The sequence below is a fragment of the Rhinolophus hipposideros genome, assembly GCF_964194185.1.
Source record: "Rhinolophus hipposideros genome assembly, chromosome: 6".
Classification (NCBI taxonomy): domain Eukaryota; kingdom Metazoa; phylum Chordata; class Mammalia; order Chiroptera; family Rhinolophidae; genus Rhinolophus; species Rhinolophus hipposideros.
This window is the reverse complement of record NC_138052.1, coordinates 428,393-455,927: the sequence shown is the minus strand read 5'-3', so window position 1 is coordinate 455,927 and position 27,535 is coordinate 428,393. Positions and strand designations below refer to the sequence as shown.

At 50.0% G+C, this 27,535-nt stretch overlaps 1 protein-coding gene across 3 annotated transcripts in view; it reads right to left on the bottom strand.

Moving 5' to 3' along the window:
- MYO7B (myosin VIIB) overlaps window positions 1-27,141 on the bottom strand; it is a gene marked incomplete at its 5' end in the record, with an annotated part of 93,598 nt that extends 66,457 nt beyond the window's left edge. For all 3 annotated transcript variants that reach the window (XM_081051561.1, XM_081051560.1, XM_081051562.1), the window contains 13 exons: window positions 562-697; window positions 1,348-1,558; window positions 3,934-4,076; window positions 4,412-4,531; window positions 5,692-5,768; window positions 7,518-7,671; window positions 9,241-9,354; window positions 10,258-10,400; window positions 14,036-14,157; window positions 17,331-17,515; window positions 18,870-19,022; window positions 20,033-20,146; window positions 27,124-27,141. In XM_081051561.1, the coding sequence (XP_080907687.1) occupies window positions 562-697; window positions 1,348-1,558; window positions 3,934-4,076; window positions 4,412-4,531; window positions 5,692-5,768; window positions 7,518-7,671; window positions 9,241-9,354; window positions 10,258-10,400; window positions 14,036-14,157; window positions 17,331-17,515; window positions 18,870-19,022; window positions 20,033-20,146; window positions 27,124-27,141 (1,690 nt within the window). The remainder of the gene's footprint in view (window positions 1-561; window positions 698-1,347; window positions 1,559-3,933; window positions 4,077-4,411; window positions 4,532-5,691; window positions 5,769-7,517; window positions 7,672-9,240; window positions 9,355-10,257; window positions 10,401-14,035; window positions 14,158-17,330; window positions 17,516-18,869; window positions 19,023-20,032; window positions 20,147-27,123) is intronic.
- Window positions 27,142-27,535: the final 394 nt, after the last annotated feature.

Here is a 27,535-nt window from a genome sequence, read left to right as displayed (position 1 = left end):
TCCAGGAATTGATGAAGGGATAAACCATATTTAGTACATTTACTGGGGCACGTTATGCTGCAGTATAAACAAATGAAGTCCTGACTCACGCTACAACATGGATGAACCTTGAAAACATGATGCTGAGTGAAAGAAGCCGATCCCAATATTGTGCGGTTCAATTCACATGAAATGTCTAGAACAGGCAAATTCATAGAGACAGAAATGAGTGGTTGCCAGAGGTTGGGGAGGGTCGACCGGAAATGAGGAATGACTGCTAAAGGGAGGGGTTTTTTTCTGGGGTGATGAAAATATTGTAAATTGTAGCAGTGGTTACACAATTCTGTGAATATACTAAAAACCATTGAGTTGTATACTTAAAATGGGTAAATTACAGGTATGTGAAGTATATCTCAATAGAGCTGTTACCAAAAAAACAAACAAAACATGCCTGGTCCATTCCCTTCCCTTTGTCCTATTGCTAGCTCTGCAAAATGACCTAACACTCTCAGCAAACTCTCTGTGGCCTCTGGAACCTGATGCAGATTTGGAGGAAGGGGGAGTGGGAGGAGCTGCCCCTACCTTCCGTCTGGTAGTACACCTCGCCTGCAAAGTGGACAATGCCGAATCTGGCATCATGGATGTTCCTGGGCTGCAGGAAAGCCTTGTTGTTGCCATGGACGCTGTTCAGTTTTTGCAGCATGGTGGCATCTGTTCCCTGGAGGAACACAGAAACACTATGGGCTGAGGTCCCAGAGCCCCACCACAGGGTGGTCAGCTGGCACACCCACAGGGCTCAGGGGCTCCTTAAGGGGCCCAAAAAAGCAACTGAGCTCAGAATGACTGACGGCCTTTCTACAGACAAGAAACTGGTGCCAAGGGTGGTGACCTGTCACAGTGAGTGAGGGCTGAGCCCGAGCAGAGACCTCCACCGCCAGCACCCCAGCACCACACTTCCCTATAATTGCCCAGGTTCCCCAGCCCTGACTTCAGAGCTCTTACTGATGGCATTGGAGTCTGTCTCCCCAAGGACAGGCAGAATTCCCCGAGAACGAGAAGAAAAGCATTGCCTTCTCTTGTACCCTCTGCAGCCCTTGGTCCAAGGGTACTCAGCAAACCCCCTGTTGGAGTGTGTTCTTGAATCTAAATAATCAGTGACTGAGATGTCATTCTGCTGGACAGGTAGTGTGAGTGGAACCAGGAAGGCTTCCTGCAGGGGGTAGGCCTTGAAGGAGAGAGGAGCTCTGGCTGGGGGTGAGTGGGGCTGCTCTGCTACTTCCCTGCAGAAGTTTCAGCACCCCCAGAACAAGTGGGCCAGCCCAGGGGGGTTTCCCAGCCTCAGGAGGAGACTATGAGCAGGCTCTCCACCTGAGGGAAGTGGCTCTCTTCATCCAGCAGGGAGATGATGCTCAGGGGCTTGAGGGCCAGCAGGTCCAGTGTGGGCCGGTTGTCGGTGTAGTGGATGAAGTCCCAGGGGATGCTTTCTGAGCGGTATTCCTCCTGCTCCAGGCTGAACACGTGCTGCACAAAGAGCTGCTGCAGATGCTCGTTGGCGAAGTTGATGCAGAGCTGCTCAAAGCTGGGGACAGCGCCACCACCACCACGGGCAGGACACGGTCAGGGCGGTCCCTGCTGCAGCACGCGGTCCCCAGGGAACCACGGGTTGCTGACCAATGCATATACCACACAGCACACGCATGTGCCCATCCCCATTCCCACGGAGCCGGTGTGCACACTGACAACCCCCCTCCTTCCTCTCTACCTCTGTCCCCACCCCTCACCCCTCCACCCCACAGCAAACAGACTAGGAGAAAGGACAAGGCTCAGCATGCCATCGAACTCCTGACTTTGCTCCTTACCAGTCGCCTACAGGGTCCTCTGCCAGGCCTGCCTTTCATGACATGGAAACCATCCTTGAGGGACCAAGTGTCCTATAGCAGCCATAGCCCCATGGGCAAGTAGCCCTCATACTGAGAGGAGCCTCTGAAGACAAGATATTGACTGCTGGGCTCCTTTGCATTCTTACCCCAACCTAATCCTCCTACTTGCTCTTCCTCTTGGGTTCCCTACTTCAGGAGATGGTCCCTCCACGCATTACTCCTGGCCCAAGTCATAAACCAAGGAGTCATGCCTGACAACCTCTCTCCTTCCTCACCACTTCCAACCAGTGCTGGTCCATTCTCTCTCAGCACCCTGACCTCTTTATTTCATTTCCTTCCCACTGCTGCCACCCTAGTACAGGCCAACTTCATGGTTCACCCTGAGCCCAGTACTGGCCCCCAGGGGCTTTTCCTGCCCCAGCCTCAGTCTTTCTCCACCTGCCACTAGAGGGAGCTTTCTGACCTGCCCACCCCAGCTTGTTCTACCCCCTTCTTCAATCCTCCCGGGCTTCCCAGTGTTTTCAAGACCCAGACAGTGACACAGTAGAAAGCCTGCCCCTCTCTCAGGGAGTGGCCCTAGGCCACTCGGGACTTCCCGCAGCTGTGAGGGAACCCAGTGCTTTCCTGTCTCTGAGTCTTCACACACTTGCTGCCTGCCATTCCTCTCCTTCCTCATGATCAGGCTCTGTGCTCAGCCCCTAGGTCTCCCTCAGGTATTTCTGCCTCAGGATGGGTCACCCTTTGATGCAGAACCTCATCATACCTGAGACTGGTTGTTCTACATCTCTTAACCCAAAACGTGAGGGCACAGGTTAGCCCTGTTCCTCACTCCCAGTACACTGGTCAGGGGACACTCACAGAAGGCGTGACTGGGTGAGTGACTGGGTGCTAGGTGACACAGCACTAGTCCTTTTCCAGGACCCCAGACTGCAACCCTGTCACAAACCCAGTTTGTGTCTCCTCCAGAGAGGAGTCCTTGCATAAATGGCCAGACCCCACCCCTGCCCCCACACAGCTAACTACTCTCTCTCTTCTAAGGTTTCCAAAGGTATGCTTGGTCTGCTCAGGTGAACCTCTTGGGGACAGAAACCCATGATCTGGATCACATTTGAGTTTACAGTGAGTTTCTTAGAGCTTCTATCATACGGGGCCTAGTTCTCCCTGCCCTGCCCCCTACCACCTGCCCTGCCCACCCAGCCAGTCCTGGGAGCCTGTGACCCCAGTGAGCTTGGCTTGTGTCTTGACAATTCTGGTTCTCCAAGGGGCACTCTCTGACTTCACATAGAGACAGGGCCTTGGGCAAGGACGTGCCAAGGGCAGGCCAGTCCCTTGGCTTCCCTGACAGTGGTTTCTGCTTCTTGGAAGCAGTCCAGGGCTCTTTCCTGCCAAGCCCCGCGCTAGACTGCATCTCGATGCTTCCTGCATGCTTGTCTCAGTTCTCATTTTCCCCTTTGACCTCCTCCGGCCACGTGATAAGGTGGCAGAGCGTCCAGTGCGCTTATCTGGCTGCGCTGCCGGGCTCCCTTCCCTACCCTTGTCTCCTCTCATCCCCAGCCTTCATTACAGCCACAGCAGGGTGTCAATTTTCTGACCTGCCTCCTGGTCAGCTCTTCAGCTTCCAGCCAGGGTACCGGGACACTGCGCCAGAAGTGTCCTGCCTTGCCTTACCCCCACAAAACTCACACGTCAGGGATGATCCATAAATCCAGCACCTTCCCCCTAATACCTAGTATAATATACCCACCAAAGATGCAGTCGGATCAATGTTACTGATTTCCATTTTCACTCTAACCTCATGTGATAATTCACTCAGATTCATGAGGAGAACAGATGGTTCAAAAGGGGTGACAAATGCTGGGGCCACAGCCTGGTTCTTGGGACGCTTTTAGCTATGTGGCCTCCTCTAGACATGTTGTGGGTGCCAGGGGCCACGCACAGACCATGTCCCTGCAGAAAGACTTGGGCTCACCCTGGCCTCAGTTCCATGGGGAGGAATGGTTATCCTCAAGCTTGCTCAGTTAAAGTTAAGCTTATCTTCCATTTTCTGAAAGCAGGTGAACTGAGGTCTTCATACCTATTGTTCTGGAAATTTTCAAAGCCAAATATGTCGAGGAGGCCGATGGCCCTTCGTACAGGTTTCGGGCCCTGGGCAGGCGGGGTGGAAATCGCAGCATTGATCTTCTTGACAATCCACAGGAACAGGTGGCTGTAGATGCCCTGAGAAAACAGAGGTAAGGCCTCGGGCTTTGCAGCACAGAAGGCTGGCTGCTCCTTTCTCCAGGTTCACCCAGAAACGCCCTATCACACTGCAGCTCACAGACCCACTGAAGGATATGCCATCACCCCTACAGCAAAGGCAAGAAGCCAACCCAGGAAGGCTAGGAAGTCACCGTCATCAGGCAGGTGACAGGCAGAGCCCAGACAGGCCCAGCTGGCTCTGCTTTTGCCTGCTGTGTACCAACAGGGCAGGGCGGGGGCCGGGGGGTGGGGCGGGGGTGCAGGGCCTTCCGGGGTGGTGGGGGCCTTCTCCCTCCTCCCCCGCAGCTCTGCACCTTCACAAAGGCATCCCTCCGGGCTGCAGCCTGGGCGGTGTGCAGACGCCTGGTGACAAACTCCCCGCGGATGACGATGGAGTGCTTGGTCAGACAGTCCCGGAGTGCCTGGTGCTCTACCTGAGAAGGCGGGTGGACAGCTGGCTGACGCAGCAGGGCCCGGCTCTAGGACTCTGACCTGCTTGTGCGATGTCTTGTTCCCGCTCATGTCCAAACCCCTTATGCCCAAGTCCTGACAGTGGGAGATGCCTGTGAGTAGGGCCAGGTCACATGGGACCGGAGTCAGGGTCCTGGGCGGGCCCTGGCCGAGGGTCAGTCTGAGCGTTCAGGAGGATGCAGAAGCTGGGCAGGCCCTGAGCACACTGGCTGCTTGGTGCCCAGGCCTATGCTGGCTCCTGGGGACTGGGGAAGGGGCTGGCACCACCAGGGGGACCTTGGAAAACAGTGGGCAGGGAGGGCTCTGAAGCCAGGCCGTTGGCATTTGGATATGCCCCAACCAAAGCCACTCCTGCCTGGAGGCTAAGTTCTCAGGGAGCAGGAGGAGTCTTGATGGGCCAGGCCCCACCGTGCAGGGAACACCGAGCTGGCAAAACCCAAAGTTTCTAGAACCCTAATCCAAATGAAGAACGTGAGCAGCAAAATGTGCCTAATGTGACTGCTTTTCCTTTCCTTCCTTTTCCCCCCCTCACCTCCCCCCTTTTCTTCTGATCCTATTACTTTTCCAACAGAACTTCCAATGGGATATGCTGTGGAGGACATCACAGTGTCCCCAGTGCAAAGATATTCCCTGCCTGGTGCCTGGGTTTGTCCTCCGAGTGGAGGCTCCCTTTCTCTTTGGAATACCCTGGAGGCTAATGGTGTGAGCACATTCCACTTTCCTGGAAGAGCACAGCTCATGGGGAAGCCCTGGCGACCAGGATGAGGGCAGGGTTGTTTGATGGGAGCTAAGGAAGGGCCAGCAGAGCCAAGTGGGGAGAGCCTGGGGATGGTGGGGTGCAGAGTGAGGCTGCATGAGGGCCACTAAAGAGCAGAGAATGGGACCGGGAAAAGGGAAGAAATTGTTCAAGCCAGACACCATTTTGCTACTTTGTTATTGATTAGCTCACCCTGCCCCACCCTGGTTCTCACCCCCAGGAAGGGGTGGGGAGCAGAAGCTGGAGTCTGGGAAGGGTATAAGAATGGGGGGGCCTGGGGGGTAGGGGGATCAGGGGTCTGTCAACCTAGGCCCTTGGGCCCCCCTCACTTAAAACAGAAGCTGGCAGACACAACAGCCTGGCTACCTCCAGTAACTTCATCACAGTGGGAAAGGTAGGCGTCTCCATCACATCGGAGGAATCCAGGTTGTCGAAGACTGCAGCTGCAGAGAGAAGCAGTCACTCTGAGCCGCAACGCAGTGGAAGTGATGGGAGAGGCCCCAGTGAGGGCTGGGTCTTGGGCAGCCCATCCCTAGGCTCTGCCTCTCCCGGCCCCTCTCTGGGAGCCAGTGTCCCAGGTGACTATCAGCACTTTGGCTGTGAGAATAGACAGACTACTTCCCTGCTCTGCTCTGCTCAGTGAGATCAGCACCTGACGTCAAAGGGAAGTTTGAAGAAACGTGGGTTTGTTTGGAGAGAGCGGGGATGGACTGGGGTGGGGTGGGGGTGCGGGTGCAGGGGTGTCTATTAAGGGAAAAGATGAGCCATCGGGCCCCTTCAACCCACTCTGCTGTCTACAGAAACCTGGGCATTCACATACTCATTCAGTCAAATAAGCAAACAGTAGCAGAGCAGACTGTAAGCTGGGCCCAGCCCTATGGTGAGTCTCCTGACCGGCCTCCTTCCTTCCAGCTCCTCCTCTTTGAGTCAACCTCCCCACTTTACAGTTGCTGGGATGGGGGGAGGAGGGAGTGTTGTTTCTGTATGTTTTTTTTTAACTTTAAAAAATTGTACAGGGCCGGCCTGGTGGCTCAGGCGGTTAGAGCGCCATGCTCCTAACTCCGAAGGCTGCCGGTTTGATTCCCACATTGGCCAGTGGGCTCTCAACAAAACAAAAATAAATTAAAAAAAAAATTGTACAATAAAGCGCACAGATAAAAAAAGTACATAAAACCCAAAGGTTTGTTATAATGAATAATTATGAAGTCAACAACCACTACTGAAGTCAAATAGAGAGGCTGGCCACACCCAAAGCTCCGCTCGGCCCTTTCCTGGTGAGGCCATGTTCCCTCCACTAGAGGTAACCACTCTCCCAACTTTCATGGAAATCACTTCCTTGTTTTTTCTCTATTTTTGACTACCTACGTGTTAATCCCTAAACAGCATTTAGTTTTGCAGTTTTCAGTTTTGTGTGTGCTCTAACTGTCTGCACTCTTTTGTGCCTGGTCTGTGCCCGCTTCATCATCTCATTTCTAATCCTCTTCCATATCCTGACTTCCCCTGCGTGTCAGCACCCACCTCTCACTAGCAGAAGTGCCCAGGGTGTTGACAGATCCCATGGTCACCTGCTACAACTCACTTGGCGTAGATTTCCTTATATGGTGTGAGACAGTGATGTCCAGTCATGTTTTCCACATGGATACTTTATGGCTCCAGAACAGTTTATTGAAAAATCTGTCCTTGCCCACTGCTCTGTGAATGGCTGTCTTTTCCGAGTTCAGAGCCAGCCATAATCTCATCAAATACTGCCTGTGCCCCATTTGTTCTCTCTGTTCCTTTTGGACTCCAGTCCAATGCATGCTACGTCTTCTCACTGTATCCTCTAGGCCAGGTGCTTGGGGAGCTAACAGGCCAGGACACCTTAATCCCTAGACCAAACTGGTCTGCAAGGTGGTGTATGGCTTTGTTTACTCTGGTTCACCCTTACTCTCACCCTGAGGAGGTAGCCCTTTGGCCTCCCAGCTAAAAGTGGGGGTGATTGATCGAGTCTTCCCCTTTAGAGGGACCTAGGCTTTGACTCTTCCCCCTGACCCCACAAGGCCTCCCGAATCATAGCTAACATTTTCAATGTATTTTTCCAGGACGGGTTAGACCACATGATCTTGGCAGGCTCTTTAGGTGAAATTCCAAGAGATGTTTTCCTCCTCCTGTCCCGGTCCCTCCAACAGGGTGCAGTTTGGGGGGAGCATTACCCATAAACTCCACATTCCCCAGGTGGAGAATGGCTGCCAGCAGCTTGCTGAGGTCCCAGTTTTCGGAGTCAGAGAACATGAGGATCTTCAAGGCCGAGCGCACATGAGCGTACTCCTTGGCATCATCGAGCCCCTCACAGGAGGTGCAGTTCCCCTGCAAGCTCAGGTACCTCAGCATTCTGGGGGCCACCCCATACCCCACCCTGTCCAGTTAGGGCGCACAAGGCAGGGAAGTCTCAGGGATTCAGCCAAGGGCTCCAGTAAGTGACACTTCATATGCTCTGGGTGGACCCTGAGGGGCCACAGGGAGGACCACGCTCAGATAACACACAAAAGCACCTCCAGAGGCAGAACCAGAGGCAGACACAGCGCTTTGGGCTCTGTAGCCAGCACCGGCATTTGGTAGCTGCGTGGCCTCTGCGGTCAGTCAGCTCCTCTGAGCCTCGATCAGTCACCCATCTGTAGTAACGCCTGCCTTACCTTCTCTGGGAAACGCCTTGGGTTCCTTTAACAAACGCTTTCCAAGGCACTGTGTGTCAGCCCCTGTGCTACTGCTGGGCATTCAGAAATGGAGAGACCTAGCCCTGCTCTGGTGTTGCGCATACAGGAGGGGCAGGCAAGAAGCAGGTGATGGGCTCATAGACAAGGGCCAATATCAAAGAGGGCGGGCCAGCCTGCTGGCAAGTAGGGTAAGGCTTCCAGGAGGAGGCAGTGTGAGCTGGCCCCACATGCTGAGCTTCAAAGCAGTGCAGGGGGGAGGGAGGTCTAAGCAGAGAGCAAAACAGAGGAGGGAGGAAGGAGCCTGGGCTACAAGAAGGTTGAGGTAAGTGGTGAGGAGGGGAGGCCCAAGGATGGAATCTGGAGGGACTTGGAAACCAGGAGACAGGGCCACAGGGCACCCCTGAAGAATCGTCATCGGAGATGTACTCAGTCAGACCCGCATGTGGAAGGTCTGCAGGGAGGATGATGGAGTAGGGGCAAGCCTGCAGGGTAGGTGATAAACTAGGTGAGAGGGGGCCCCGGGGTCCTGCCGTGCTCCAGGCAAGGGCTGAGGAGGGCCTTGCCACCGGGAACACAGAGAGAGGGCTACACAGGAGAGAGCTGCAAGAGGTAGAACTCACCGTTCCCTTGTCAGCAAACGGACAGACTGTGCTGCACTGTTCAGGCGGGGATGGGGACTAGGGGTGGGGACGCAGTTGAGAGCAAGCCTAAGGTCCCTGCTCTCCTGGAGGTCAAGTTCTAGGGGCACCTAAAGGATGGCGACTGGAATGAAATCCGGGAAGGACAGGCGTGGAACCGACTGTCCATTATCTACTGGGTGACCAGGAGCTTTTTGTCCACTGGGACCAAACGAAGGAGGGGTATGTGGGGAAGGACCATGAGTTCAGGGGGAAAAAGGACGCCTCAGACAAGGGTGTCTCCTGACAGTCAAACAGAAAGCAAACAGAGAAGAGGGTGGGGTGGAGGAGAAAAAGGGGAACCCAGGGCCTGTCTCAAGGGCCTCGCCAGAGTTTGGGCTTTTCTACGAGTGTAAAGCAAAGGTTGAGCAGGCACCATCCCGGACAAGCAACCCTCCCTCTTCCTTCTTCATTGGCTGTTGGCAGGGGCGGGAGTGGCAGGGGGCAGGGCGAGACGGGAGAGGGGCGGGGTGGGGGAGGGGTGGGGCTGAGCGGGTGGGGCGGGGTCCGGAGATGTGAGGCGGGGCGGGCAGGGCGGGCCGCACCGTGGTCAGGTAGTGGTACTCGGAGGGCGTTCCCAGGCCCAGCAGCTTCTTCTCTTCCGCACTCATTCCCAGGAGCATGCAGTAGAAGATGTGGTAGTTCCGCTCCTCCGGGGCCTGGCAGGGAAGGCAGTCCAGACAGCTTGTAAGCAATTCCCTGGGCCTCGGGCTGTGGCCCCCAAGTCCTGTCACTGTCACGGCTTCTGACGCAAGGCCTCTCAGCTAGGTGTGGCCCTAGCATTGGCCTGGTCGCTGTCCTCATCCTGCCTGCCTCGCACTCCAGCTCATCCTGCATCCCTGTGCCAAGGCCACCCACCCTGCCCATGAACCAGCCACTCCCAGGACCCTCCCAAAACCCTGAAGGCACCCTCCCTAAAGTCACGAGTGAGGGAGTGATGTCAGGATACAGACCCTCAGCTGGGGAGCTGGCACAGCCTCAGAATTAATTCCAGTAGAGGTGAGGAGTACCCTGTTTCCCCGAAAATAAGACCTAGCCAGACAATCAGCTCTAATGCATCTTTTGGAGCAAAAATTAATATAAGACCCCGGTCTTATATTATACTCAGTATTATATTAAATATTATATTATATTATACCTGGTCTTATAGTAAAATAAGACCGGGCCTTACATTAATTTTTGCTCCAAGAGACGCATTAGAGCGGATTGACCAGTTAAGTCTTATTTTCGGGGAAACATGGTAGTAGGCACCAAAGAATGAAGGAAGTTACATGGATGGAAAATTGAGAACAGAAAAGCCTATCATGTCTTTTCCTTGAATACTGGGAAAGGACCATTATTACCCAATTCTAGGGGTCGTTGGCCCGTCTCAGGGTAAGACAAGGGTTCAGTGGCAGTGAGCTAAGACCTGTGGGGTCTGAAGAGGTCCCTGGGGAAGAGCGAAGGAGGGGTGAGAGTGATTGAAGAGGACCCCTCTTGGAAGCCTCCCTAATCCCCTAACTCTCCATCCTGGGGCACATGGAAGTTGCCCCCAGGACTAGTGCAGCAGGTAGAGGCCTCACCTGCCGGCAGACCCGAGACTTCTCCAGGAGAAATTGCTCAATGCGCGCACCCTCAATCACCCCGCTGGGATTGAAGTAGATGTCAATGTACTTCCCGAAGCGGCTTGAGTTGTTATTCCGGATTGTCTTGGCATTTCCGAAGGCTGAGAGGCCAGAGGGTGATGGGACCATGATGGGAGCAGAAGGGGGAAAGAGTACTTTCAGTGTTGTCATCTGGGAAGGCTTCTCAGAGAAGGTGGTGGGGCCCAGAACTGAAGAATGCGTAGGATTGCACTGGACAGTGGTGGCATGCAAGGGTATGCTCAGAGGGATGCAAAGTGGAGTAAAGGTCTGGAGATCAGAAAGCATGGGGTGTGCTTGCAGAGCAGGAAATGTGGCCGGAGCACAGTATACAGGAGGAAGGCACTGGAAGATAGAACTCATCAGTAGGTGGGGCTTAGCACAGAGCCTTGAATGCCAGACTCAGAAGTTGGGGAGGAGGGAAAAGCTTCCGAGGGAGTGTGGGAACAGATTTGCATTTTAGAAAGAGCTGCTCAAGCTGCAGAGGTGGAGCTGGGTTAGAGAGGGCACACTCTCAGGGAGAGAGTGGCAAGAACTGACATGGGCACAGATGTGGAGGTCAGCCCAGGAGGCAGTGGGGTTGTAGCACGATCCAAAGTGCCTTCCACAGAGCTTTTGCAGGCTTTTCTGATGTGACCCACACTAAGAAAGTTCCTTTGCATTGTGTCCCAGTACATATACACCTTACCTGCACACATAATTAAAATATTCAGTACCAGTTCTACCAAGAGCGGTGTGCAGGGGTATTTTCTATTCTAAGTTATTTAATTGGTTCTGAAAGATTTATTTCATGACCCACTGGTGGGTCGGGATGCAGTTTGTACCACCATACAGCATTAGTCCCATGAAACAAAGGAAAAGTTCCTCATCAAAGTGGTTTAGGAAATACTGCCTGTCTCTCCCCCTTGAGGAATCCCCATGTACAGCGAAGGCTCTGAGAAGGGCCACAGTTCAGGAGCCTCTTAATGTTGAACCCAGTGACAGACCTCTCTTAGGCTGTTGTTGTCAGAAAGTGACAGGTGATTTTAAAATGTGTATTGAAAAGCAAAGTAGCCAAGTTTGAAACAGAACAAAATTGGAGGGCACGTGCTACCTGATTGCAAAGCTTACTAAAAGCTACAGAAATCAAGACAGTGTGGTATTGGCGAAAGGACAGAGAGCGAGTAATAGAACAGAATAGAGAATCCAGAAATAGACCCACACATGTATGGTCAATTGATTCTAGAAAAAGGTACAAACGCAACTCAATGGAGCAAGAATACTCTTTTAGACAAATGGGGCTGAAATGACTGGGTATCCATAGGGAAGGAAAGAAGGGACACAGGGAGGGAAGGTGGGAAGAGGACAGACAGACTCAACCTATACCTTGCACCATAGAAAAAATTAACACAAAGTGGACCATAGACCTGAATGTAAAACCTAAAACTACACAACATCTAGAAGATAACACAGGAGAAAAATCTCTGGGGTAGGAAAAAATTCTTAGATATACCACCAAAAGCATAATCAATAAAAGAAAAAAATGATAAATTGAGCTTCATCAAAATCTAAGACTTCTGCCCTACAAGTCACAGTAAAGAGAATGAAGAGACAAACCACAGACGGGGGAGGGGGGGAAGAATATTTGCAGAACACCTCTTATTAGGGACTTGCATCCAGAATATGTAACGAACTCTTACAAAATCATTAAGAAGAAACCAACCCAATCAATACATGGTCAAAAGATCTGAACACGAGAAGATGCACAGAGAAGACGCACAGCTGGGAAATAAGCACGAGGAAGGCAGCCCCCTGTCATCGCCCTGAGGGGAATGTGAGTGAGGGCCAAGGGAAGCAGTCACCCGACACCACCGGTGCTGCCCAGGCTGTGAAGGAGCCAGAGCTCCCACTGCTGGTGGGAGTGCAGCATGGCGCAGCCACTGTGGAAACAGCCGGGCAGTTTCTGACATTTAAATGGCTCACTTACCGTTTGAGCCAACAGTTTCACTCTTGCATATTTATGCAAGAGAAAACCATGTATACAACCTTTGGTAGAGGCTTTATTAATAATCATTAAAAACCATAAACAACCCAGATATCCATCAGCTGGTGAACAAACAGGTATCTCTATGCAACATAATAAAAGGAATGAATCTTGATACAGGCAACAACGTGGAAAATCCCCAAATGCATTAATGCTAATGAAAGTAGTCAGTCCCAAAAGGCTACAAACTGTGTGATTTTATTTATATGACCTCCTGGAAAAGAAAACTATAGAGGAAAAACACAAATCAGTGGTTACCAGAGGCTGGGGTTGGGAAGAGAATTGACTACAAAGGAACCTGAAGGAAGTTTTGGGGGTGATGGGGACATTCTATATCATTATTATGATGGGGTTATATGACTTGTATGAGTTTGTCAAAACCCAGAAAACTACATCAAAAAGGTGACTTTTTACTGTACAAGATCTGACAATTAAGTTCGTGAATTTGTTGCAATGATGTTGCTAACCCTTTTTTGATATCAGAGGGATTATTCATTATGAATCTGTACCAAATGGACAAACAGTTAACCGAGTTTACTATCTGAAAAGGCTGCGTGAAAAACTTAGACAAAAACGACCTGAACTTTTCACCAACAATTCATGGCTCTTGCATCACGACAATGTACCAGCTCACACAGCACTGTCTGTGAGGGAGTTTTTAGCCAGTAAACAAATAACTGTAGCGGAACACCCTCCCTACTCACCTGATCTGGCCCCCAGTGACTTCTTTCTTTACCCGAAGATAAAGGAAATATTGAAAGGAAGACATTTTGATGACATTCAGGACATCAAGTGTAATAAGATGGCAGCTCTGATGGCCATTCCAGAAAAAGAGTTCCAAAACTGCTTAGAAGGGTGGGCTAGGCACTGGCATCAGTGCATAGCTTCCCAAGGGGAGGACTTCGAAGGTGACTGTAGTGATATTCAGCAGTGAGGTATGCAGCACTTTTTCTAGGATGAGTTCACAAACTTAATTGTCTGACTTCATGTATAAATCATACCTCATAAATTATAAAGAAAAAGACAACTTGCCGACCAGTGGCCGACAGCCTTGGGGTTAAGTCACATGCTCCTGGGCCACCTCCGTCAGAGCCTGAGAGAGGGGAGCACGGTGTCTGGCACAGGGACTGATGCAGGACTCTGCTAAGGGGCCCTTGGCTCTGTGTCCCCTAGGGGATTGGCCAAGACCTGGTCAGCTCTGCATCACAGTGTAACTCTCATCCTGCCCATTTTGCTCTTTCCTCTCCTACATGTCCTGCTAGCATCCCAGGGTGGAGGCTTTCTCTGCCTGCTCCTGCTTCCTCCCCTTTCCGCAGGGGTTACCCCTCAATAAACTTCTTGCAGTCCCAAGCCCAGCTCAGTAACTGTTTCCCAGAGGACCCAAACTGATAGACCCAGCATTTCCCAAATTGATTTCATCTTGGAGCCTTTTTAAAAAGGAATACTTGTTACAATCCTGTGGAAAACTCACTTAGTGAAAGCTTATAAGATCATTCTCCTTTTCCCTTCAGGCTTCCTAGGAGCCCTCACACCACCACCGACCTCATTCTTGTCTTTGAGTCCTGAGGAAGCCTGACAAGATGCTGAAGGTGTATGGCCTCCCCTGTGCTTCCCCAGGGGCACCTCCTGGCAGGACGGTTCCAGCCCACAGGGAGAGCCTGGGGAGGAGGGCTAGTCTTGAGGGTGACTTCTTACCTTCCAGGATGGGGTTGGCCTCCAGGACCTGCTGCTCAATCCACGAATGCTGGCCACTGATGGTGGCCAGGAACTGCAGGATGAGCTTGGTGGTCTCCGTTTTCCCCGCCCCAGACTCCCCGCTGCAAAGAGGGTGTGCAGGGACATCAGTCAATAGAACAAGGTTTTCAACACCTCTCAGCTCTCTTGCAAGCCCAGCACAGGCCTGCTTTCTGAGGCCCTCTCCCTGAAGTCCCGTGACCTCAAACTGTTTCCACGGTATTAGTTATAGGTGCGTTTGTCTTTTCCACCCTACTCAGCTGTGAGCCCTGGAAGGCAGGATCTATCCGGGTCATTCCAGGGTCATAGGCACAGTCACTACAGATGCATGAATCAGACCAGATAGATGACGCCTGTTGTGGCATTGTCTCTGTGAGCAGAGAGTTTATGTTGGCCAGAGGGGAAAGTGCATCAGTCTTTGGGAAGCACTTTGGCATAGGCATCCAAAACTTCCGAATCATCCTGTCTTTAGCCCAAGATAATAAGCCTAAAATCAGGAAAAGCCTTCTCCACAAGCTTCCTGCTCATTAAAGCATTATGTATTTATCATTGCAGTCATGGAAAACTGGAAGTGACCTAAATGAGGGAATTAGCTGTGGCCCAACAAATCAGAGAACTGTATACAGCCATTGAAACCAGTCTACCCAGAGCTTGCAGTAATGTGTCAATGTGTACTAGTTACAGTTACGTGACAAATGTTCAGTATAATTTTAACTAAATGGGGGGAAGTCTTCTTTTCCAAAAATATCTAGCAGTATTTTTCCCTGAAATTTTCTAAAATTTTCCTAGTGAATATATATTAATTTCAGAAGGGTGAGATGAAAACTAGTTTTTAAAAATTACTTGGGTGTTTAATTATGTTAGAAAATATACTTGCGTCTGACCCACACACACTCATTTGCACTGATTACTATTACTGTTATCAAGGCTTAAATGCTACTTGTGTATGAATTCTTTATTATGGAAATTGTTGAACACTATAAGAGACCTGGCAATTAAGTTTGGGAACTTACTGCAAGGATATTGCTAACCTCTTTTGATATCAGAGGGATTATTCATTATGAATTTGTACCAACTGGATAAACAGTTAAGCAAGTGTACTATTTGGAAGTGCTGACAATGCTACATGAAAAAGTTAGACGACCTGAACGTTTCCCCAACAATTCATGGCTTTTGCATCATGACAATGCACCAGCTCACACGGCACTGTCTGTGAGGGAGTTTTAAGCCAGTAAACAAATAACTGTATTGGAACACCCTCTCTACTCTCCTGATCTGGCCCAATGACTTCTTTCTTTACCTGAAGATAAAGGAAATATTGAAAGGAAGACATGTTGATGACATTCAGGACATTAAGAGTAAAACGACAACAGCTCTGATGGTCATTTCAGAAAAAGAGTTCCAAAATTGCTTTGAAGGGTGGACTAGGCACTGGCGTTGGTGCACAGCTTCCTAAGGGGAGGACTTTGAAGGTGACTGTAGTGATATTCATCAGTGAGGTATGCAGCACTTTTTCTAGGAGGAGTTCTTGAACTTAATTGTCTGACTTTGTAAGTAGAGGCAGAATAGTGCAATGTCTTGCTAATGAAAGCATGGCCCATAGGCCAGCAGTGCAGTCACCTGGGTACAAGTACAGACTCCCAGGCCCCACCCAGCTCTGCTCTGTTGGAATTTGCATTTTCACAAGCTCCCCAGGGGGTTCCTACACTTCACAGTTTGCATAATAAACTCCTACAGTTCCATTTCCAGCTTCAACTCCTGGCCAATTTTGTTTCCCCCATCCTGTGCTATTTTGAAGCAAATCCCAGACAAATTTTGTTTCATCTGAAAACACTAATTTTAAAAAACATTATGGTAAGAATGTCCACTATCACTATGCCAGTGAAGCCAGCCAGACCAACAAGCTTGGCCCTGGGGGAAAGGAGGGCAGGAGAAGGCAGTGTGACTCAGTGATCTTCTATTCCTGCAAAAGGGGAAAGATGGGGTGCTCCCCCCTCTTCTCAGGCCCTGTATCCTGGAGGTGGGAGGTGGTCCTGTGAGCTTCCTGACCAGCCTGGGCCCCAGCTCCAGGAGGGAGGCCCCGTCTTCCAGTCTAGGGGCAGATTGGGAGCACACTGTACTTGTGCAGACAGGAAGAGCCTGAGAAACAGAGCACCAGCACCTTGGCACAGTAACCCCGTTCACTCGGAGAAGTGGAAATTACCTCACCACTGTCTTCTTTCCGGAGCCCTGGGTTTGAATTTATTACTTAACAGCTGCGGGCTCTGGGAAAGGATCTCAACCTCTCGGGTTGTAGATGTCCCCAACAGTAGAACAGGAATAAGAGTATCTATTCAGAGGGTTGCTGAGAACATGAAGCGTGATAACTAGTGCTGTAGGACTTCCTTCTGGCTTCTGTTCCAACATGCCCTCCTCAGGGAGGCTGTGCCTGGTCTGCCCTTCCTCTTAAAGCAGTGGCCCCATCACTCTCTTTTTCTCTTTCTTTGCAGTGTTTTTCTTCAAAGCAAGCTGAAAACCTTGCTTATTGTCTGCCTGTCTGTCTCCCTTCTAGAATGGAAGCTCCTTGAGACAGGGATTGTACATCCGTTTCATCCTCCCCATGCTAGGACATTGTGGGACACACAGCTAGAGTAACTGGAGCATAACAGAAGAGCGAGTGAATGAATGAATGAATGGCTCTACTAGAGCACCAATCAATGTGCCCTGGAGCCAAATTCCCCCTCCTGCTTCCTGCCCATCTCACCCTCCCTGTCTCCCACCCCCACCAGGAGGGCCTGTCAGGAAGCAGAGAAGTCAGGCCAGGCAAGAACTTTGAAGCAGGGTCAGGGCCTGGACTGGAGGGAGAGCACATCCCATCTGGGCCCCAGTGACAGGAGAGCTGCCCCTGGAGCTGAGGCCTCCCTGTCCTCGCCTGTGGCCCGCCTGGGGGTTTCTTTTTTGAGAAACACCTCACCTGTTTGACCTCGGCACCCCCAGGTGCCTACGCGTGCTCACATTTCTAAAGGGGTCTGCCTTGTCTTAGGGGTGGTCTAGGCCCTGCTGAGACAGTGGAAGAACAGGTTCTGAAGGAAGGAGACCTTGGGAGGACTTTTCGGAATGGGGGGCAGTTCACGTGCTACTGGGGAGGGTGCCGCAGGGGCATGGAAGCCCTTCCTCACATGCGCCTGCAGAAAGGTTAGGAAGCGGAGGCGCTGCCTCCTGTACAAGGGGTGCTGTGTGGCCCCTGCCCCGCCCCGGACATGGGGCCTGCCCCTACCTGATAATACAGCACTGGTCCCTCCTGTTCCTCTTCATGTTGAAGTAGCAGCTGTTGGCGATGGTGAAGACGTGCGGCGGCAGCTCGCCTGCGTGGTGTGTGTGGTGCAGCTGCACCTGCTCCAGGGTGTAGAGGGGCAGCACCTGGAACGGGTTCATGGCCACCAAGATGGAGCCTACGTACGTCTGAGGAAGGGAGCAGGAGGTTAGTGTCTTCCACTGCGAAGGCCGGCACTGCCCAGCACTGATCTTGGCCTGGGGTGCAGCCCCCTGAGCGCTGCGTGGGGAAAGGGTTCCGTTCTGTCCGGGAGGCAGACAGACCCTTCCTCTGGCAAGACAGGGAGTTCCCCGTGAGTGAGGCAGGGGGTGCCTTCACAGGAAGCTTAAATGAGGTGGCCGCTAGTAACGTGCAGCACGCCACGTGGTGCTGAGGGGAGACTTGGTAAGAGTAGGCTGTATGTATGAAGTCGTGTTCACCTGCCTCCTGCAGGGCCTCCATGAGGCTTGGCAGCAACTGCAGCCGCCACGGATCCCTCCGGGGCCCCCTGTTCAGCACCACCTGCTCACCGCAACGCCCACCAGCCCCGCCTGCCCCTCTGCGGGTGGCATGGGTGCAGCCACCTCAACAAGCCACACGATCATCCCCATCGTAGCCTTCATTTTAGGAATGGGGAGGACTAGGCAAGGACTATGCCGACCAGGGCAAGAAGGCAAGCGTCGGCTCTTCCGGACGGACGGAGTGCCGGTAGGCTCCTCCTTAGCAGCCTGGGAGCTCTGGTGCATGCCCAGCAGGAGCAGGTTCAGGGGCCTCGTCCCCTCCCCGCAGGGCTGCCTCCCTCTCCTCTCAGCCTCGCCCCTACTCAGGCCCCTGCTCACTCTCCCATTCTCCTGTGTATCCTAGGAGAAGGGCTGGTCAGAGCCAATGGAGCCAATAGGGCTGTGACAGGCCCAGGCCACGACCCTTTAGGCAAAGTGGGTGTCCGTTTTGGAATACCACCTGTCCTGGGAAAGTCTGCCCTGGAACAGGGATGTGAGCCTTAGGGCTGGGTTGAGCCTCCCATTCACTGCCAGGATTGGGAAAAGGCCCCACATCTGCACACATGGCCTTCCTGGTAGTCACAAGACTCACTTCACAGGAGGGCAGGGTGACCTGGTGACCCTGTCTCTGCCACATGCCTACGAAGGGGGCTTCCAGAGACTATAACAATCCCATGGCCTCTGGTCCACTCAGACATCGGAGCAGACCTGACGCTCAGCCACAAATGAAAGGAAGAGGCAGCACTAACTGAGCACCTACTGCGTGACAGGCACTGTGCTGGCATGCTACGCGCCAGCATTCTGTGCCCTCGAGGGGGTTAGGGAGTGGAGGTAGAGAAAGGTTAGGTACCTTGCTCTCATCACAGAGTAAGGCGTGGCGAGCAGACTGAAGGCGGTGTCCCTAGCCCCACACTCCCAGGCGTGGTGTCCCTCCCCAGCCAGGAAGTCAGCGTGTGTGCACCCGGCCCACTGCGGGAAGCCCAGCACAGACACGGGGACTCACATAGATCTTGTGCTGCTGGTAGCGGATAAGCAGGTTGTGCACCATGCCCGCTTCATTCAGGTCACCTAGGTGGACCATGTCGTCTACACCCTGGGCTGAGTTGGGGTGCATGGGGCTCAGGGTGCCAAAGTCTTCTGCTTGGATCCAGTGTTCCTGGAACGAAGAGCACACACTCCCCTGAGGGGCAGCCTCTGCATGGGCCAACCCACTCCAAGTTCTCAACAGAGCAGCTGACGTAGCCACCTGTCCTGGCCAGGGTTAGTCTGTACTTAAGGTCAAGAGACACCCCGGGCAGTATCGGGTCAGTCTATGTCTGGAGTCAGCACGTGTCTAGGGCCAGGTGTCAGTGTGCAGCTGGGGACTAGGAGTGAATTTCAGACCAGGGTCAGAGGAGCTTGTAAGCCAGAAGTTATGTGTGGCTGTGAATGGGACCAACGACAGTTTGCATCTGTTAGCCTCACAGATTGTTGGAATAAAAATATGCAAGTAAAAGTGTTATTTAACGGCAGAACATCATTTTGCAAATAGATATATTATTGTTAATATTCTACTGGTTTCCGTAACATGGCGTTCACAGGCTACAGTCTAGAATCTTCTCCCAACTCTGCAGCACTGAACTCAGCAGAAGGCTGAAGAGGAGCAACCAGCCTGGCCCCTTCCCCAACGCCCAGGTGGCTGAGCTGACCTCCTGCAGCAACCCACAGCTTCCGACATCTTTCTTACCTGGGCTTTTTTGCTCAGCTTGAGCCAAGCCTCATTCCCTTCCTCCTGACATTCTGCGGCCCTCCCCTCCAAGCACCTTTCTCACACTCCTTTCCTTCCTACCTTCTTAACTCTCCAGGGAATCATCCTTTACTTTGCAAACCAACTTTCTGCCCTTTCCCCCTCTTTGCCACAGCCCCTATCCCACATCACTCCTTCCTACTCCCCTGATTGTCCTAGTTTTTCCATCTGCCAACCCATTGTTCGCTTTTTCACTATAGGAACAGCCCCCAAGAAAAACATTGCAACCTTCACCATGACAGGACCCCCCTCTGTCCTGCCATGCAGACTCCCCACCCGGTGTTGGGGAATAGCACCAGATGGGGGAGGGGCTCAGAGCCCTTGGAGGGATGAGGGCACTGAGAAGGCCCAGCCTTCCGAGAAAGCCTGTCCACACTGACCTTGCCCTCGTCATCTTCAACCAAGATCTTGCCAGGCTTCATTTCTTTGACGATGCCCCCAATGGCAATGCTGGTTTTGTTTGCAGAGTTGGGGTTCAGCCATACATGGTCACCCTAGAGCACAGGGGGAAGACAGTGGTCGGATCCCTGCTCCACCTTCCCCTTCCTGCTCAGGACATACTTGTCCTAGGGCTGTCCCTCCCAACTAAAAGCATCCAAGGTGGTTGTGCACCTGCTCTCCCTCAGCCTTCTCTTCCTGCTCCTTTTCTACCCCTCTTTTCCACCCCTCCTTGACAGGATGAGTAATGGCAAATGGCAGTGGGAGTATCCCTGGTCTAGCTTTGTTCTAAGAAACAGACACGCCATATTTGCAGGAAGCAGTTTCTTTGTGGGGTAGAAAAAGAGAATCTTTGTCTTGTGAATAGCCCTGTAGTACGCAAACCCATTGGCTGGGGAGAAGTGAAGACAAATCTCATTAGATTTCTGCTAAACCTGCAACATGGCATTGACCCACATAAACCTTCTGATCCAAAAAAGTTCACCCCGCTTAAAGAGGGGTGATCCAAGAGGGGCCAGCACAGGTCTACATGCAAAGATACTGAAATCGAAAGGGAGGAATGGAACAATTGAATAACACCAGGAAAAGCAAACAAACAAACAGTGGAAAGTTGCGACCAGGTATTTCGTCATGATTTCCAAAAACTTACTGAAGTGCAGATCACATGCAAAAATGCTCAGAAATTATATGGTGAGACGACTGAAAGGATGAGACATGAATTCGCAGAACTCAGGAAAGAAATGGAGGAAAAGAAATACACAGGTCAGAAATGAAAGCAACATTGGACACAAAAACAGAGGAACAGAATAACACTGCTAAAATTATGGTGAACATCATAGAAGACAACGTAAAACAATAATATAAACGGAGTCACTTTAAATTGCAGCCAGAGCTGCCGTCCCAGAGGAACTGCCTTTCCCCTCTTATGCCTCAAGACTCAGAATGTTAAAACAGGGCAAAACAACCTTTGGACTGGGCCTAAAGCAAACTTGTGCCTCAAAAAACTTTTTGCATTTTTAACAAGAAAGCAGATATTATGACTACTTGGACTAATGACTGAAAATTAAAATCATTGTTTAGAATTAGTGTCACTGTGTTAGCTTATCTGCGCCTATAGCAATGCCTTCCTTTTATTGATGGAATTGTCCCCCTTCCCTTCTCATAAATATCCCTTACCTTTATCTCCTAATTGGAACTTTATTTGGGTTTCTGCCTGAATTAGTGCTTCACAAATAGCTATTCTTATTGATTTCAAATAAATGCTTGTTGCCTCTCACTTTGACCTCTTATTTTTAGGTTAACAATAGGAAGGAGAAAAATGAGCAAAATGACTTTGAAATTAAAAAAGATTAGAAAGAAAACAATAGATATGGAAGACAGGCAAAAATAGAAATAATTGGACTGCATAAAGAAGAAAACGAGACAAAAAAAGATTGTTTAAAGATGTAATTTATGACAACTTTCTGGAAATTAAAGGAGACTTGAATCTACAGATTGAAAATACACCAGGTACCAGGAAATAATGACAAGGAAAAATCAACTCTAGGACATATACTAGTAAAAGTTATTGGATTTCAAAAATAAAGAAATTTGGGGGGGGGGGGAAACAGACAAAAAGATCGGTTCAATTATGAGGAGAAAATTCAGGACAAACTCAAACCCTATATAAAAGCCAAACAACTGCTACAAAGATCTCAGGAAAAGAGCAATCCACCCATTAGAATGGCAAAGCAAAGAAAACAATAAGTGCTGGCAAGGATGTGGAGAAAAGCGAGAGCTCGTGCACTGTAGGTGGGAATGTAAATCGGTACAGCCGCTATGGAAAACAGGATGGGGGGGTCCTCAAAAAATTAAAAATACAGCTACCATATGAGCCAGCATTCCAACTTTTGGGTATTTATCGGAAAGAATTCAAAGATGAGTCTTGAAGGGATGTCTGCACCCCATGTTCATGGCCACATTATTCACAACAGCCAAGAAGTGAGAGCACCCCAAGTGTCCACTGACAGATGGGCAGATGAACACCTTGTAATATATGCATAATGGCATGTCACGCAGCCTTAAAAAGGAAGGAAATCCTGTCACATTCTACACTGTGGCTGGATCTCAAGGACCTTGAGCTAAGCAAAATAAGCCAGTCACAAAAGGACAAATACTGTTTGATTCCATTCAATGAAGCATCTAAAGTAGTCAACATCACAGACACAGAAAGTAGATAAGGCTGGAGGAGGAAGGAGGGACAGTAGTGTTCAGTGTTGTATAAAGGTTCAGTTTTGCAAGATGAAGTTCTTAGATCTGTGGCACACCGATGACAATATAATTAACACTGCTGAACTATTAATATGTGCTTTAAAATGGCGAAGATGGTAAATTTGATATTATGTGTTTTTCACCACAATAATACATAAATAAATACAATAATTTTTTAGCCAAATTGTCATTCCAGAATAACAGTAACATTTTTGAAGATGCAGTATTATTCCCATAAGCCTTCTGGAAAAAAACAAGTAGGGGGCAAACTTCAATCAACAGTATAAAAGATGAAAATCAATCTCCATCAACACACATGATCAGGAACTTTCCAAATACTTCGAAAAGCATAAAAGTTTTCAGAGAGAAAAAAAAATAAGACTGGTATACAAAAGCTCAAGAATTAGAATGGTATCGGATTTCTCAATAGCAATGCTGGGAGCCAGAAACAATGTGGAGTAAATGTCTTCAAATTTCTCAGGGAAAATTATATCCAGAATGGAATCTTATGCCCAACTGACCTCAAATGTGAAACAAGGTGTTTTTTAGACATGCAAGTTGTTACATTTACCTCCCACGAGGAGCCCTTTCCTCAGGAAGGGATTACAGGATGTGCTAGATCAAAACAAGGGAGTAAACCAAGAGAAAGAAAGACCTTGAGTCAGTGCAAAGGAGAGGAAAACGGAATGTCAGGATGGCTATGAAGGCAAGTCCAAGACAACGCAGAAATGGAAGATAGCAGTCTAGACATCACAGGTCAGCAACTCTGGGAGAGATTTCTTTCCTAAGGATGAAATTGAACTCCCAATGGATGAGAACATTTTGAAAGGAGATGGACATATCTAGGAGAAAGTTGGGCGTGGAAAATCATGATAAATATATAGAAAACTAAGCAGATGGGGGAGTAAGGACAATTACAAAGTCTACCAAAGGAAAACACAAGCACTTAGAGTACAATTGCATGACTCAACTGAGGGTAACATTTACTTAGATAAAATAAGTAAACTGCATACAGATCCGATTAAAACTAGGATTTAGCAATTTCAGGAGGTGGAGAGGATAGTGTCTGCATAAGGGCAGGGTGTGAGAGTTAGGGGTGGGGAGCTAAGGCCTTTCTCACATAGTGAAGTCCATAATAGACGATGCCTGAAGCTAAACACTCAACTAGCACTGTGGCACGTTTTTTAGAGACATAGAGTGAAAGATCAGAGAATCAACTAGAAGGGTTGACTGTGGTTACCTCTGGGGAAGAAGAAGTGATTCTTTAAACTGGGTGCCTATGCAACTTTATAAAAATAAAAGCTAAATTGAAAAAGAACCAGCAAGGAGCAACTGCTACAAGACGCAGAACGTCAGCATGAGCAACGGACTCTGCCCAGGGAACTGTTAGGTGGGTGCCAAAGTCATTGCGGTTTTCGCAGTTGTTCTTAACCATTTAAACCGCAATGACTTTGGCACCAACCTAAGAATTAAATTTCATCAGAACCTGAGACCTGGGGAAAGCTTCCTTACAACAGGATGAAATGCCAGTGGGAATCATTGCACTGAACAGCTGAAACAGCTGGCAGATGACCAAAGTGAGAAGATGAAAAATCAAAGATACGATGGAATCTCACAACAAAATAGGTATGAAGCAGAGCTGAAAAAGAGAGAGGGACTACTTCCAGTCCCGACTGAGTGATGAGGCGTCAGCCCACCATGAGCTGGAAGGATAAATAAAAGAGTCGGAACATGAGTTTTGTTCACTCTGTTTGGCTAAAGCTCTGTTAGGAAATAGTGAGACGCCAACCAGCAAAAAATAGAGCATCTTCATGAACTCTATCGGCAGAAAAAGATGACTGTGCAGAAGCAGCTGAATCAAGAAAAGTATGATCGAGAAGAGAAAAAGCAGAACTATCAGCTGAAAAGGCAGTAAAAGTCTATATTGAGATTCAAGAAGCAGGCTGAGTGACAGAATCGGAGGGCTCTACAGTGGCTTCATCGCTGTCCGTGACAAGGAACGCCTGACAACCAGCTCTGCCTGTGCTGCAGAACAAGCTCACGCAGGAGAGAAGGTGGTAGTCTCCCAGCAGGAGACAGAAACTGCTACAAGGAAGCCCAAAGACCTGAAGCCATGAACAATCCACTCCTGGAGACTTAACCATCAGATGCCTTCACACTGCTGTCTCCCGAGATGGGCGAGCTCTTTTGGCCCTGTGCTCAAGCCTATGTGCCCATCCACCCTGTCTTCTTCTTCCTATGGTAGAAGAGATGGGCCTAGAGATGGCTCTGTGCCTGCGGATGGCTCATGGAGGAGCCTCCAGCAGGAGGCCTCTGCTCTAAGCCCCAGCACAGGGCCATCAGGAGACCCACGGAAGCCTGGTCCTTCCACAGGGATGATAGCATGGTTACCACTGCCACGGGCCCAGTTTTTTTTCCAGGAATGCTTCCCAACCAGTGCCTGGTCATTGGACCACTTCCCATTCTGTTAAGGCATGGATTAACTGAGGACAAGGAATGAGTGATTTACCATCAAGCTTAATGAATATTTATGGCTTCATGAATTGGGGACTGTGCCAATCTGACAGAGAGGCACTTTGAATTTCAAAATATTTCTATCCAGTCTTGCCCATTGAAGGGTCCCCAGTCCGTCGGCACAACATTCAGAGTTCTCATTTGGAAGGCAAATGGGGTTTCATTAAAGTGACCAAAAACCAGGCAGCCCCATTTATTTGAAGGATGGTCATAGTGAAGTCCAGAGAAAGGAGAGGCCTGGCTAAGGTCACACAGCAAGTGAATGGCAGGGCTTTCCCATACTTCTGAAGTGTGAAAATCAAATTTCTCCAATTCAAATCCTATTTTAATTATATTAGAAAAGTTCACTGGCCTGGGGTAGGGAAGTCCACTACTAATTGCTCTTTAAAAAATAAAGACTTTTTCCACGATGTAGTTATTCAACATGCTTTTCTTAATAATAGTGATTAGAGTAAAACATAAAGCCTGTTATGGACTGAATTGTGTCACCCCACTGATATGTTGAAGCCTTAACCTGCAATGTGAACGTATTTGGACAATGAGACTTTAAGGAGGTAATTAAAGTTAAATGAGGTCACAAGGGTGGGCCCTGATCCAGTAGTCCTGGTGTCCTTATAAGAAGAGTGCTCTCTCTCTGGGAGCACACAGAGGAAGGCCGTGTGCGGACACAGTAAGAAGGCAGCCTTCTGCAAGGCAGGAAGAGAGCCCTCACCAGGAACCAGGCACACTGATCTCTGAGTTTTAGCTTCTAGAACTATGAGTAATGAATTTCTGTTGTTCAAGTAATCCAGTCTGTGATATTTTGTTACGGCGGCCTGAGCGGACTGATGCAAAGCCCCTTTGAAGTCAGACAGACCTGGGTGCTAATCCCTACTCTGTATTCCATGAGCTATGGTATATGGCCTTGGGCAAGTCATTTTAACCTCCCTGAGCTCCAGTTTCCTCACCTATTGAAAGGAACAACTTTACAGGGCTGTTGTAAAGACGACATGTAACATAGGTGAGTAGCCCCAATAATGCCCTGCGCAGAGTAGTCATAGATAGATGTGCCAGTAATAAGTTCAGCATGGTTCTGCCCTCCATTCAACAATCATTTGGGCCCTCTGAAGGATTCTCTGATAAATAAGACCATCACCCTCCTCTCAGGGAACTAGCAATCTTAGAAGATAGAGCAGGACACAATTGCAGTTGAGAGTGATACGTCCCCAAGAGTCTCTCTCTAAACTGCTGGAAGTAAGTCCTGTTCCCAGTGGGACCTTTGGCGCTAACACACTCCACTGGTGTGTTCCTGTCTGACTTGAGCTTGGCTTTACCTCATCTTTCCGCATGCCCCAGAGTGCTACCCAGCTCTCATGTCTGTGGTTTAGTTACCAAAGGCCTTGCAACCTGAATCTGTAGACCACACATGTTCTCTCTCCAGCCTGAAACAACCTCATCCCTCGTTTATAACTGAAAAAAACTACCCGCCTGGCCTCCTGTTCTGTGAGTGAGGAACTCCCTGCACATCCAGTCACAGGAGCCCTGAGGCACATGCTTGGGGTTGCTGTCCCCTCTCAGCAGTGTGGATCCAGGAGACAATGGCCGCTTTGTGGCTTTGCATTCAGGAGGAGAATATTTGGGGCATTACCTTATCAAAAAGGATGCTGCAGACCTCTGGCTTTCCTGGGTTTGGGCTAGAATTCTGGAGGGCAGGGAAGGACACCTGAGCTGATCTGGGGCCTCTCCTCTGGGCTCCCCAGTCCCTGAGCTTCTCAGTCATGCAGGCACACAGCACCCAGGGTGCCTGGAGGCCTATCCTCCCACCCTTCCCCCAGGGCAGGGCTGTGTCTCAGTGTTTGTAAATGCAAGGCTCATTTGCCCCCTTCCCACCTGGAGCTGTCTGCTGGCTGCTGGGACCAGCCGGCAGGCAACAGAGTTGGCTGAGCTGAAGAAAGATGATGCAGAGCCCGAGTAGCAGTTTTCCCAGTGTTTATTCCTGCCCTCTCTGGGCGAGCTCCCTGCAACTGCTGCAATGAGACAGCAAATGAGAAATGCCTTTGTCAAGACATTTTAAGTCTACATATAAGTGAGGGATTACTGAGCACCTCTGATCCCTGATAAGGCCTGTTTTCTTTAGACAATGTAATCTGTCTTGTTCCTAACACTTTATTGTTGACCCCTGGTAGGGTCGCACTGCCTGACTTCTTTCTGTGGGAGTGATTTGCCTTGGCCTTTTGGCCTTTCGTAACTGCCACAAACCATCCCAAGCTGGAACACGTGCAATTCTTACCAGCCTGAAGATGGACATCCTGAGACAGCAGCTCCTGGAGCCTGTGTGAGAGAGAAAGCAGAATGTCAGTTCCCAGGCCCTGACTTGGAGCCCCTGGGGAGCCAGTGTGTTCATCAGTGTACCCCCCAGTGCCTGGCCTGGGGCTGCGCTCCAGAACTGACTCTTGAATAAACAAGTCATTGTTCCATCCAACTATAAAAAGATGCACTCTCAGTCTGTTTCATCCTGTCTCATCTTCAATGAACATTTATTTTGCTTTTGGCTCTGGGCTCAACATAGGGCATGGGGGTGGTTCTGAACATATTTAAAGCACAGTCCCTGTCACTGAGAAGCACACATTTTATGTGGCCAGACATCCGTGGAAACTAGTCATCACCTTACACCATGGGGAGCACTGGAGTGAGCCCCAGCT